This window comes from Dermacentor variabilis, chromosome 7 (genome assembly GCF_050947875.1).
Source record: "Dermacentor variabilis isolate Ectoservices chromosome 7, ASM5094787v1, whole genome shotgun sequence".
Taxonomy (NCBI): Eukaryota; Metazoa; Arthropoda; class Arachnida; order Ixodida; family Ixodidae; genus Dermacentor; species Dermacentor variabilis.
This window is the reverse complement of record NC_134574.1, coordinates 176,749,826-176,764,251: the sequence shown is the minus strand read 5'-3', so window position 1 is coordinate 176,764,251 and position 14,426 is coordinate 176,749,826. Positions and strand designations below refer to the sequence as shown.

The following is a 14,426-nucleotide window of genomic DNA, read 5'->3' as shown; positions in this document are numbered from 1 at the left end:
GCCAGCACCTGGACGCACTGCAGGCCATCCGTTTACAACCTATCGCCGGTGACGCGCCTCCTTCGTCGAATACCGACCTGTGTCTGCTGATACGCACACTTATACACGATGAGCTCCAAGCGTGTGGCCTGCTCAGTCCTCCCGTTCTGCAGTCTCGGCCTTCGGTTCCTGGTCTGCGCGACATCATCAAAGAGGAGCGGTCCTCTATGACCTGCGCTGCGAGCTGTGGCCCTCCTTCGCCATCCACCTCGTATGCTCAGGTTGCGGCTATGCAACCAGCATTCGTTCGGACAGCGCCTCCTGCTCCTGGCCCCAACCATCTGGCGACTCTACCACCCCGTCCGCCTGCCACATAATTTTACACTACCCGGCCTAAGCCCCGCACTATTTGTTATTATTGCGGTATTCGGGGGCACATATCGCGTTTTTGCCGAATACGACAACAGGACGAACGCCGTGGCTACGATATTTATGAGAGAGACCCGTTGCTTCCTCCGAGTACCTACCAGCGCCGGCTCTCCCCACGCTCACTTTCTCCACCTCCCGAGGCGCCTCGCAACTACTGTCCAGGTCGCCGCTGCTCGCCCTCCCCTCTCCGACGCTCGACATCACCCCTGCAACCGGCCACCCGCACTCCTGACTACCGTTTGGAAAACTAGATGGTGCAGTTTTTGGAGGGAAAGCTGCATGGCTTGCACAGACTACAATTCCTCCAGCGTGCCTGGCCAATACTTTATTAGTGTGTGTACCAATCCTAGCATTGCTCGATACGGGAGCAGCTATTTCGATTATTCACGCTGGCTTGTGCGCTCGTCTACGCAAAGTTACTACACCGTACAGTGGAGCTCTTCTTCGTGGTGCAAATAATGTGATTCGGCCATCAGCGCAATGCACCGTTAGAGTTTCGATGGACGGGATACGCGACCATATCCAGTTCGCAGTGTTGACTTCCTGTGCTTGCATGCTTATACTAGGGTGAGACTTTCTCTCTTTGGCATCTGCTTTCATCTCGTGCCGTCAACGCCTCGTTAACTTGACAGAAACCGACCATTCTGACAATGTGCACGAACCACGCCTTCGCTTACGATCTGCTGACGATTGTATGGTGCCCCCTGGTCGCGAAGAACTCCTTGCATTAACTCTGACATCGCCGATGGTGACGTTTTAGTTGTACCATCAGCCCGTTGCTTATCCAAAGGGATTGCTCAGGCACCCAGCCTTGTTCGCTTTACCAATGGCACGGCCACTTTGGCTGTACTCAACACAACCAATGAGCCAGTTCTGCTTTGTAAAGGCGCCGCTCTCATGTGCGTCTTGGACACACAGCCCGTCTCTGTGCTTACCTCGACTACTGCTGTTTCACGACCACCCACAGCTATGGATCTGGTCCCTGCTTCTGTTCTCGCTAGTACCATCAGCTCCGATTTAACGCCACAGCAGACGGGGGAGTTACTGGCGTTGTTATGTAAGCATAAAGACTCCTTGGATGTACACTCTCCTCTTCTGGGACAGACTTCTGCAATGGTTCATCGCATACACACAGGTGGAACTTTCATTGTGCGCCAGCGGCCGTATCACGTTTCTTCTGCTGAACGCCAGATCATCGATACCCCCGTTGCCGACATGCTGAAACGTAGCATAATCCGCCCATCCTCAAGCCCTTGGTCGTCACCTGTCGTTTTGGTACGTAAGAAAGACGGCTCAGTGCGATTTTGCGTAGACTACTGTGCCTTGAACAAAATAACCCGCAAAGATGTATATCCACTGCCCTGAATCGATGATGCGTTAGATTCATCACAAGGCGCAGAGTATTTCTCCAGCCTTGATCTACGCTCCGGATACTGGCAGATACCCATGCACGAAGCAGACAAGGAGAAAACCACCTTTGCCACACCCGATGGACTTTATAAATTTAATTTAATGCCGTTCGGCCTGTGTAATGCTCCCGCCACATTTGAGTGCATGATTGACACCTTACTACGGGGCCTAAAGTGGAAAACTTGCTTATGCTACCTTGAAGACATCATCATATTTTCATCGACCTTCCATCAGCACTTGCAGCGCCTCGACGAAGTTCTGACGTGGCTCTCAGCTGCTGGCCTTCAGCTGAATACAAAAAAGTGCTACTTCGCCAGCAAAGCCATTAAAGTGCTTGGACATCTTGTGAGCAAGGAGGACCTTCGACGCGACCCTGACAAGATTACCGCCGTCCTCCGCTTCCCCAGGCCTCAACACGCCAGACTTGCGTAGCTTCCTTGGCCTAGCTTCGTATTTCCGGCGCTTCATACGTAACTTTGCCACCATTGCGGCGCTGCTCCATCAACTCCTTCCTTCTGGAGCTCCTTACATATGGTCGGACGAATGCCAAACTGCTTTTGACACCCTCAAGCGTGCCGTCACGCACGAACTTGTGCTTTGCCATTTCGACAACACTGCGCCCACTATTCTACATACTGACGCCAGCGGACACGGTATCGGTGCTGTTCTTCTGCAAAGTCAGCAAAATTCTGAAGAATGTGTGGTTGCATATGCAAGTCGCACGCTAACAGCTGCAGAGAAAAATTATACGATTACCGAGCAAGAGTGTCTCGTTGTTGTTTGGTCCGTCCAAAAATTTCGGCCTTATCTGCACGGCCACCACTTTACGGTCGTTACTGACCACCGCGCCTTGTGCTGGTTGGTGACGCTAAAGAATTTAACGGGACGTCTTGGCCATTGGATACTTCGTTTACAAGAATACGAATTCGACGTCACCTACAAGTCTGGAAAGAAACACCAGGATGCCGATGCTCTCTCTCGTTGTCCCCTACCACCGTCTTCAAACGCTGCTTGCTTACCACCTTTCGTGAGCAAACCGCAGGGCGCATCGCCTGCATTCTCTTCGCTCGCTGCTCTCGACCGGCTCCCATCCAGCCATTCTCATAAGTTTGCCTCTAGCCAACGTAAGGACTTCTACAGCCACTCCGTTATGGAACGCACTTGCGGATCATCTCGCACACCTAACGCTCGGCTCCGTCGGCAGTTGAAGAACTTCAAGATCGAAAATTCGATATTATACCAATATGTGTTTCATCCCAAAGGACACCGTTGGGTTCCTGTCATTTTCCGATCACTTCGGGCCTAGATATTGGAGACCTATCACGACGATTTCACTGCCGGTCACTTTGGTTTCCATAAAACCTATGAGCAAATTCGCAGCTGCTTCTTTTGGCCTGGACTTACAATCAGCGTAGCGAAATACGTGGCTTCCTGTTCACTCTGCCAACACCGCAAATGACTGACCTTACCTCTGGCTGGACTTCTCCAACCTGTCCCATGTCCTGAAGCTCCTTTCGCAGTCGTTGGTATCGACCTCTATGGACCGCTACCCTTAACGAACGGCGGTAAACGATGGATCGTCACAGCTGTAAACCACTTGACACGGTACGCTGAAACAGCCGCACTAACTTCGGGATCCGCAGAGGAGGTCGCAGCCTTTTTCTTGGAAGCCATCGTTTTACGGCACGGAGCCCCACGTGTCCTTTTGAGTGACCGCGGCAGGACCTTTCTCTCTAAACTTCTCAATGATGTTCTCCGTGCCTTCAATACCATCCATAAAACGACTTCCAGCTATCACCCTCAAACTAACGGTCTCACAGAGCGCTTTCATCGCACGCTGTCCGACATGATATCTATGTACATCAACCCTGACCACACCAATTGGGATGTCATTCTACCATTCGTCACTTTCGCATACAATACGGCCGTCCAACGCACTACGAGGTACTCGCCCTTTTTCCTTGTGTATGGTCGCCAACCGCTCACTATCCCTGACGTTTCTTTCTTCGATGTCCCCATGCCTTCGTCCACATCAGTGTGTGAGCAGTTCTTTTCGCACATTGCCCGGTGTCAAGAACGTGCCCTCCTCAACACAGACGCCAGTCAACAAGATCGCAAAATTCGCTATGATGCATCTCACCGTGTCGTTTCTTTCCACCCTGGATACGAAGTGTTACTGTGGACCCCAGTTTGCGCTCCTGGATTGTGCGAAAAATTTCAGTCCCATTTTGTCGGACCCTACATTGTTCGGGAACAGACTTCGCCATTGAACTATCGTGTCACTCCAGTTGTTCCGCCTTTGGACGGCCGCTGCCGTGGCACAGAGATTGTGCATGTTTCGCGTTTAAAGCCTTTCATACGGCGTTTCCCGCCATAACCAGCAGCCAGGTTGGCCGCTTCCACACGCGGGGGAAATTGTATGAGCATTATATTACCCCTTCATCTTCTTCATCTGTATATATTCATCATCATGGCCAGCGTCATCTTCTTCAGCGCACGAGCTGCGAAATAAACTGTTGAGGCTTAACAGCTGTCTCGCAATATTTTTTGTTAATACTTTTTGTTTGTATTTTTACTGCATTACATTTTTTCGTCTCCACTCCTTTCTGTAATGCCTTCTGGCCTTGAAAGTATGTGAAATAAATAAATAAACAGATTATCACCGCATCGATTCACAGCTCGAGCTCCAAATAAATGTCACAAATACACGATGCAGTGCCTGAATGCGAAGTCTTGAGCATTGCAGTATACTTGCAGCACATGCATGAGACGGGAAACTAAGAGCACTTCAGCACGACAGCTGAACATTGACAAATTCTGCTGTAAACACGAATTTTCTTTACGTTGCATTTTTCCAACTCCTCCCAATAAACGAGTATTGATACTTCGATACTGTGAGAGAGGTACTTCCAACCAGCACAATTTTTTTTTTTTTTTTCATTGAATGCCTGCATAGTGCAACGACATTGTGGCCCATAGACCAAACCAAAAATCTGAGGCTGTGGCCCCGTTGTGGCAGCATAGGACAGAATATTTCCTAACATAGCCATCTACAACTCTCTAAAACAGCAAGCAGTCATAATCAGAGTACAGAAGCTTTTAAAGTACATGCAGGCAAAGCTTTCATTATGTCAGCTATGAAACTACCACTACAGACAAAATACCAGAACACCTGCATCCAGACAGACAGAATCAGTTTCCATGGTTGAGAATAAAGCTTTAATGACAGTATGGCATGAATAAATTTCCTGGGTTTCCTGTATCAATGAAAAATGAAAAAAAAAGCATGCAAAGTTATGCAAGACAGAGCTGAGACAGACAGACAGACAGAATACATCTGTGGGAATGTATATGGTAACTGAAGACGCAATAGCAATGGCTACACAACAGGCTTGGAGTTGCATGGAGCTACACTGCACTTTCCGTGACGCACATTTGTATTGCCGTGACATAAAAATCTACAGAGAAAGTAAGCATATCTTCTTTTCTCCCTTTGCAGCTTTTCAAACATAACAGCTGGCGTAATGTGCAAGTAAGTCGCGCTTAGCAGACATCCCACACTGGGAAAAGGTGTTAGCACAACCAGAGACCATTACCTGACGGGAGTACCCGTTAAATGCACAAACTGACAAATTCACCTTTTGAGTAAAGCTTGGAAAAAGTTTGAACAGAAGTCGTACCATTTTCTCAACATTGACGCTTGTGGAAGTCTTTGCATGCAAAACAAAAAGTTGTGGTGTGGAGGCGGACTTATTGCTCCTTTCTATAATCTCTCTCTGTACAGCAAAGCTCACCCACAAGAAAAACAACATGCGGAAATAGAAATATCTGACTAATATACGCACAAGACCTATCTCTCAATCAGGCTTGCTTACTATTGTCCAGGTACTTAATTCAGTACACAGTTCCAAAGAGGTTCCATTGTACAACTATGCCTGAATCAAAGCAAAACACAGGGTTACACAAGAGTACAAGAACTTCTGTGAAACAAGAATGCAGCTTTATATGTAATCTGTTGGTGCTACAAGCAAACGCAACGTTTCTAAGGAGCAAAATTTGCTCAAACTGGCATTTCTTCTGTCATATCAGCGAAAAAATAAAATGAGAGAGGAAGGCTTCATGACATGTATGCAACATTACTACAAGCTCATAAATATGAGCTTCTGGAGGACAACAAAACAGAAAACAAACAAGCTCACATCTAGTGGCAAACGATGCAGATAGCTAGACTATGACACAGTGGACAAGCTGCTTAAAAAATGAAGACGGACAGGTAATTGTACGCGTGTGTAGTGTAAAAAATATTTTTATCACAGATACACAACTTAAAAAAGGCAAAGCCTGCTGGCACTGTAGTTTGACCTTGAAGTATATAATACATATCTACTACATGTGTGAAATAAGAGGAGGATTGGAGGGACAAAAATGCACACCCAAATATTCACAAGGAGACTTAAACCTACTGCAGCCTAAGCACTGTGGCTTTGTTCTGTTAGTAAATTACTTCTACACGACTAGGTTCGTAACAAGAGTACATTTAAGCAGCCACTTTGAGACAAGCCTTCACCTGCCATTTGAATTTTATTGTGACACATACACTGCGAATGCACGTGCTTATCTCTAAATATGAGAAACTACGAAAAAAGAAGAAAAAGAAATGATGCCTTCAAGGTAAGAAAGGAATAAGACAACTCTCAATGTACTGAGGCAGAACTATTTTGTGCTCACAAAACGGCTCGTCTTGAGGCAGAGCAAAAGGAAACAGCTGCAAGCAGATAATTGTTTGTACAGTATGAAATAGTCGGCAAGCCTGTGCCAATCTGATTGAAAGTTAAGATACACTATGTAATTAAGGTTTTGTTGACTAACAGCACACCTTATAACATCCTGTAACTTATGTTTTTCTTTTAACAATCTCTATTTTGAGAATGCTTCCTTGGTGCAGAATACAGGCAAAAGTCTCATCACAGGTTCTCAAAAACTCAAAGCCTTATTCGAAATTAGCACAGCTCATGCAAACTGCGGCAGTAAATAGCTGGTGTACTGAGCACGAAGAACGATTGAAGGAAGCATTTAAAAACAAAGATATGGAACTCCGAAAGTGTTTTTTACTTCGTTGTAGCGCAGCCCAACAAGCCCTAAATCTATCCTCTAAAAGTGAGCATGCACCAGTTTTTCTTTTTCATTTTTATGGCGGTCTTTTACGAGACCTTGCAAACGAAAAAAAAAAAAAAAAAAACAGACACACAATTTTGGCAACAGCGCCACAGTTTATGCACAGACCTTCCCTACTTCACTGTGGCCACGTCAAAGAAGAAAGCCTCTCCAATTAGGCTGCCACCTTCTACTTTTGATGCACCTGCCAGCGTTGGTTCTTTTATTCGCGACACCTTTTTTTTCTCCTTGTCCACGCGTGGCCAGACAGGTGATAATGAGTGCTTTTCTGCAATGACGGGGGACTCAAAAACAGAAAAAGGAATACGGAAGGTAGGGACGACAACTGTTTGGTAGGTGAGTGGTGGACTCTCCGCTCTCTTTTTCTCAGGCACGTCGCGTTGGCTGTGCGGCAGCATTTCCTCCGGGTGCCATCTGTGGTACGGGCGCAACGGGCACCCCTCGCACCGCCTCTTCGTATGTTGGTGGTGGCTCCTGAAGAAGGAAAGGATAGTTCAGAAAAGTAATTATAGACCAGAATTCGCAGTGCTTCTAAGCCACATTTTTTGCTGGTAAATGCGGGAAATGGCTAAAAAAGCGAAAGAACAGTTGAGACAACGCCGAGTCTGTTTGTATTGTAGGCATGTTGCCAATGCTCATCAAATTGTGCCGACAAACACAAGTACTTCAAAATCTCGACAAATGAAATATCCAGACATCGTCATAGCCAGTACATCACACCCCCTCAAGTCAGGAATGACTGTTTTAAGTACAGCTTTGTCCCGAGAGGCATTACGGAATGGAATGCGCTCCCCGACCCTGTCATGTCGGCCTCATGCGTTGAGGAATTTTTACATTGTGTACACGTTATTCTTTTTGCCACTAACTAATGTGTATATCATAAATGCCAAAGGTGTATCTGTTCATTTTTGTTTCTTATGTTTTGGGGGGAATTTGTAAGGTGCATAGAATCTAAACTGATTCGCATCCCTACTGAGAGGTCTGCAGTTGTTCATTTGCTTGCTTTTTGTTGTCATACTGTATCCTTGTATCTGTTTGTATCTTCCACTCCTGTAATGGCCGTTTATGGGCTGACAGTATTATTAAATAAAAAATAATAAAAAGTTAGCATCTCAGCGTGGGCTACGCTGACAGCTGGAGACTGTGTTCAAGATTTGGTGCACTTGGTCTGAGAGGGTATGCAAGAATAATATACTGTGGTCTATATTCAGTCATGGCCTAAGAATGCGGATGCCAATACACTTTGTCCAACACTCATTTCCGCGACATCAAGGTAGACACAAACTTCTTTCAATGTTGCTACATCACAAGAACTATCTATTGGAGGTGTAGAGAGCTGTAAGGTTTGTGGGTGGTAGCTTCTACTGCATTCCTAAGTTGTCACAGAGTGCTAGTAACAGACTGCTAACAGGTGGTGACACCTTGCAGAACTGCCGAATGGCTGGGTGTGATCACCAGACGGCCCGAAGACTTGTCACCACTGTATGCGGCATGTTTTCATCAATTCAGTTGTGTTGCATGTGAAAATGCTGTGTTCTACCAAGTCCAGGCAAATGTGCTGTGTTGTAGGTTGTGCGAAGATCCCTGTGGACGCTGCAAATGCACCCGAATCAGTGAATCTCTACAGATTCCCAGCCTGGGCCCACTTTGTTTGTAGGCAGAGGCAAGTGCACACGTCTAACCCCACAGGTTAGGTATGTTGTTTAGTAAGAATTGATGATCACCTTGCAGATGCTATGTGTAAGCTTCCCCTGCTTCACGCTTTTCAGGTGCAAAAGCACTGGTGACTAGTAACCCAGTTTGTACATACCTTTGTAGCTGTCACTTCGTCAGCGATTGCAAGTCTGATAAGTCATGCAGACCGAGCTACAATCAGGTATTTTTTCCGGCTGCGTATAAGAAGCCTTCTAGCTAACTGTCTCAATTGTTTTAATCGGTCAGTTTCTTGCGGAGGAACCGCAGCAATACAGATATGTTACATTGTAAATCTTCTGGCGACTGTTCTTTGCCAGCTATCAATAAAGTTGTGATTCGGCAGATGTGCCTACAAGTATCGGAGCATTGTTTTATGTTGTTGCGGGTCTTGTGCAGCAGTGCCACTATTGTCAAATTGTGGTGTTTTGAAACTTATTTTTTGGTTTGAATCAAGCACATTGCTGACGTATGATGTATCAACATAATGTTATGAGGAAAAGAGGAGCACGAAATATATGTACAGAATATTTACAAATACTGTAACAGCTGACAAGGTGGTAGTTTGCTCGTGAAGTCCAAGACCGTCCTTTCCTTAGGACCAATCTTAAATGACTTACTCATCAGCCTGTCACATGATCCCTGGTGATTGAAGCACTGACCTGGTGCTGTTTATGAGGCAGTCGAATAATACAGCTTAGGATGCGCGACGTTGACTACATTGGAGCAAGGCTGATGAGCCCCAGTGGGGTCAAGAGGGGGGATTTCGTACATGACATAATTTACTTGATGCAAGATGTGGTTAAGGGCTGTAGTAGTGTGAAAGTAACTTCTCTGAGAGGCCGCTCTGTGGTGACGGTGACCAAAGGGAGAACCAAGACGTGCCCGGTGCGTGTAGTGGGTGTCACAATGGCAGGCATCATACAAGCGCTGCTGATTTTCTTGCAAGTCCACAAATTGACATCAGGCTATAATATAGTGTGCCTCTTGTGCCTTGAGTATGGCTTTCCAGGTGTACCATGCTGTGGACTTCAGATTAGCAAGCTGAATGGTGTTGAAAGGTAGCGTAGGATCGCGGCCAAGCATGAGGAATGGAGAGAAACTTGCGATATTGTGGCGAGGAGAATTATAGGCAAAAGTAACAAAAGGCAATGCAACATCGCACCCCCAATGGTCAGTGGAGACATACATGGAAAGCATGTTAGTAAGGATTCAGTTGAGATGCTCAGCTAGGCTGTTTGTTTGTGGGTCATAAGCAGTAGCAACTTCGTGTTTAGTTGCGCAAGAGTGTAGAACATCATTCCCAAGTTTAGAAAGAAAGGAGCGGCCTCGCTTGGGGAGGAGCTGTCAAGGGGCACTGTGGTGAATGACGACATTCTCTAGAAAGAAGTCTGCGACATCTGATTCACAGCTTGTCAGAAGAGCTCGTGTGATTGCATATCGGGTGGTGTAGTCTGTTGCTACACCCAAAACAGATGAAGGAAAAGGGCCTAAAAGAGCAACACCTATACGAAAGAATGGTTCTGATGGTATGTCAAGTGGTTGAAGGCGGCCAGCAGGGAGTCTGCTTGGCTTTTCTCGTTGTTGACAAAGGTCACATGCGGCAATATAACAGTCGATGTCACAGTAAAAGCCAGGCCGAAAGCAGCCCCAACGAATGTGGTTATAAGTCCGTGACAGGCCAAGGTGACTGGCAGTCAGCACGTTATGAGACTGGGTGACAACGGTCTGACGCAGATGAGCAGGCACAATGAACAGTCGGTCAGGGCCACGGTGTTAGAAATAGGTTAGGTGGAGTGATGACACGTCAAACGAAGTGAGAATCCAGCACCAGTTTCTTTTCTTGCCGAAAGGTGGCACCACATGTGTCGGGGCTCTCCTGGCTATGACCAGAGGCTCATGTGATCTGGTTCTTGAGTTTGTTTAAAGCGATCATAGGGGCTTGTGAAGAAAGTGTGGTCGTGCTGTATTGTGCACATACGTTAAGGATGAATTCTTCAAAAAGTTTTATTTATTTTTATTTATTCAAAATACTCACAGGCTCCAAATAGAAGTATTGTGTGACGGGAGCATGTACTTCCGACTGATCTTTATTTGCGGACAGGCATAATATATATCCGCGGGAAACAGGAAAACACAGAGAAAAGGGGGGGATATGCAGAACCAGCACATCACTGATGAGTCAAATCACTTCACGTGCCCACAACTGCCCTGCGCACGGCCAGGTTATCTCGCTCAGGTCGTGACACAGCAATGCTTACACAGCAGTCACCTAGATTGTGAATGTACTCTGCTTCTATTATTTCTCGGGTTACTTGTCTCCGCCCTTCCTTTCCTGCTTTCATGTGCTACGCAAACACTGCCGTTATGAACCATGACCAACTCGCCCAAGCCTCTACCCTTGTACACCATAAAGGGTCAGGTGCGTGCTGACTGGTCAAGTTCGATTTATCTGGTGAAGGCCAATTTTAGGATAGAAATAGCAAAAGTTGAGGTCCATAGGAATACAGTGCTACCAATTGGGATCGAATTAACCGAAAAATTTAAATAACTGTAGTCCAATTAACAGACGTCTACTATTGACATGTGCATACAATATACAGTAGAACCTCGTTGATATGTTTCTGTTACTAACAATTTCCTGGTGCCAATGTTTGCAATCAACAAAACAAAAAATGACCCAATTAGCCCCAAGAACAAACTACAGGGGCGCTGCGAGTGCCGCTGGCGTGATGTCAGGGCATGGACCTGTCGTGCCTGTCGTCTGCTACAGTTCGGGCGATGTCCGGGTGCTTTTTGCATTTTTTTCGTTTGTTTGCCCTCATTGTCTCTGCTTGTATACTTATGGCGGTCATCTCAAATATATTTTTACAATGCCTTCATTCACGCAAATTTATTCAGAGAGCTTATTTCTTAGACGACAATGCAGCTCTCAAAGGCAATGGTACTGTGCCAGCTGAAGGATTGCAGACCAGCCCAATGCAGGTTTTTCGTGAGCAGATTGACAACCAAAAAAAGACACCATAAAAGTATCCAATTATGATATCATACCTGCCACAGTGCAACAAGTATGTCACAAATGCTGGTTATAGAAGACTTCTACAACAGTTACCTTGATTTTAATCCGATAAAAGGTTTGCTCACGACAAGTGGTTCATGGTGTAACATCGAATTTTTGCATTTCTTCACAGAAACGCTCGGCAGTAACACGAGGACTTAACACTGCAGTTTAGATTCTACAAGCCCCACTTGCTTCTTTAACTGCTTCCCAAAATTAGGCAGTTCTTCACATGTTTATTTCAGGTGGCGGAAATTTGAAGTAAAGCTAACGAAGGCTTACAGCTATTTGCAGAATAGGAAAAGGAGTCTACCAATATATATTCCCTTTTCCATGCTACACGTTCAACTCACTTGAGGAATCTACTGGTGCTTGTTGCTTGAGGAATAAACATGACGAATCTCAATGACGATGTATCAATCAGAGGATAATGGAACATAAAAGGTCGTTAACCGGTGGATCGCCTTCTAATCTATCCATACATTGCCAAGATTGTAACTGCACGCCAGAGTTAGATGAATGCGCGATATTGTACAGGCACAAGAATGAAGATAAGTGTCTTATGGTAGAGGCATGGCATATTTATAATGGTGGAAGTGCGTGCGCGAGTCAACATTCGATTACTTTACATAAGGAATAAATTAAGTGCCTTAACAGCTCTCTCTCACGTAGACCGGCGCACGTACCCGACTGACGCGTGATGATACCATTTTAGAGCTTGTGCAGATGAGTTTTGCGTCTTCTTTCTTTTATCACCTCAGTGCTCCCTTCAGTTGATAGTCTGCGTTCGTGTTGTCCAGTTCTCTTCTCTTGTGTCCTGTCTGCACGCCTCACCTTTTTTGCATAATGAATCCCTACCAACTAGCTCAGCTTTCTGTCGTTCTACGACGAATCTGTTTGGCGAACTGACACAGGCTGCTCGGCCCAAATTTTTTAGTGAAATATGCCTTTTGGACTGTATGCTTGCAGCCTGAAAAAGTCGAAACGCCAATCATTAGTAGTATGGGACATATTGAAGATATCATAATTCCCCGCTGGGCGGTCAAAAATCAAGGGAAATATGCAAGGCTTGTGGCGTTTTCTTTACGAAAGTTTGTGAGGTTCTCTTTTATATACAGTAAAAGCTCGTTACTTCGAACTGCAAGGAGGAGCTGCTTCAGTTCGAATTAACGAAAGTTCAAACTAACGAAAGTGAAGGAGAACAACAGTGCACTGCGATTTGGAAGCAGTAGGGCATGTCAGAAATTTAATGCTTGAAAAAGTCCGTGATCGTAGTCTGCCTTTTTTCCTTGAAGGCGACAGCTAGCACTTTTTGCTCTAACGAGCGAATGTGGCGGAAGGCCTCCTCTTCGTTTTCTTCAAAACTGAAGAAGAGACGGGCAGCATTCAATCCAGCCATGACCTCCGCAGCGAAGGGCCGCAGTGGCGCTTCATCTTCCTCCTCCTCCTCACCACTGGCAGCGACAGGTTCAGCGCTTCTGACCTGAGAAATTATGTCCTCATCTGTCAGCGCACCACACACCACTGCACTCTTGTCCCCGTCGACATAGTCAGCAAAGGTGATGTCGTGCAAAACGTCTACCATGGGAGCGGTGACGCCAACTTCGAGCGCAGGTGGCTGGTTTCGTCCTTGTAGAGCTTGCGCGCCGCAGCCGCAGCGGCGATAGCGATTTGCTATCGTAACCGCAGTTACTTGCTCCCAAGCAGGCACAAGCATGTGTAGCGCACTTAGGAGTGCCACCTGATAATTATTACACAAAATAATTCGCTCCAACAAATGGCGCCGGTAAAATGATTTAAAATTTTCAATGATACCTTGGTCCATGGGGCTGCAGGGCCGCTGTAGTGTTAGGTGGAAGGAAGGCTAGCTCAATGGCCTTCGTCTCAATGTTGACCTTATAAGCCGAACAGTTGTCAATGAGCAGGAGGATTTTCCATCCACAACGCCTAAACTTTTTGTCCATCTTCGCTAGCCACTGTCTGAACAGTTCCCCCGTCATCCATGCCTTTCTGTTGGCCGCATAGTCCACTGGGAGGGACCGGATGTCCTTGAAGCAACGCGGACTTTTCGATTTGCCCATCAATAAAAGCGGCAGCTTTTCAGTTCCTGTCATGTTCGCTGCAACCAATACAGTTATTCTTTCCTTGCTTCTTTTCCCTCCAGTGCTTTTGTCGCCTTTATATGTGATTGTTTTGGCAGGCAGCAATTTGAAATATAAAGCAGTTTCGTGTGGATTAAATATGTCCTGTGGAGAATACTTCTCCATATGGCCTTGCAACACCTCGGAGCGCCAAGCTTCACATGTTTCAACATTTACAGCCTTTGCTTCTCCCGACACAGCACGGAAAACAAGGTCGTAACGCTCGCGGAAACGGTGCAGCCACCCATCTGAAGCAGCAAAGTCGTTGTAACCCAGCTGCAGGGCAAAGTCCAATGCCTTCGCCAGTATCACAGGGCCACTCAGTGGAATATCCTGAGCGTGCAGCATGTCCTTTATCCAAAGCAGTAGCGCTTTCTCGCAGTCGGGATTGTCGGGACTCTTCCTTTTGTTGGCAACTTCTGCCACCAAGGTATCTTTAATAGCCCTTTTATTCTTTATGTAAGTAGATAGCGTGCTTTTCGGTATTGCATGCTTCTTCGCAATTTCTTGCTTAGACAAGAGTCCAGCATCCACTTCCCGCA

General features: G+C 46.2%; 1 protein-coding gene across 2 annotated transcripts in view; it reads right to left on the bottom strand.

Annotated features, from left to right (window-relative positions):
* Window positions 1-5,014: 5,014 nt before the first annotated feature.
* LOC142588534 (uncharacterized) overlaps window positions 5,015-14,426 on the bottom strand; it is a 121,169-nt gene continuing 111,757 nt past the window's right edge. For both annotated transcript variants that reach the window (XM_075700373.1, XM_075700372.1), the window contains exon 9: window positions 5,015-7,467. In XM_075700373.1, the coding sequence (XP_075556488.1) occupies window positions 7,360-7,467 (108 nt within the window). In that variant the 3' untranslated portion in view covers window positions 5,015-7,359. The remainder of the gene's footprint in view (window positions 7,468-14,426) is intronic.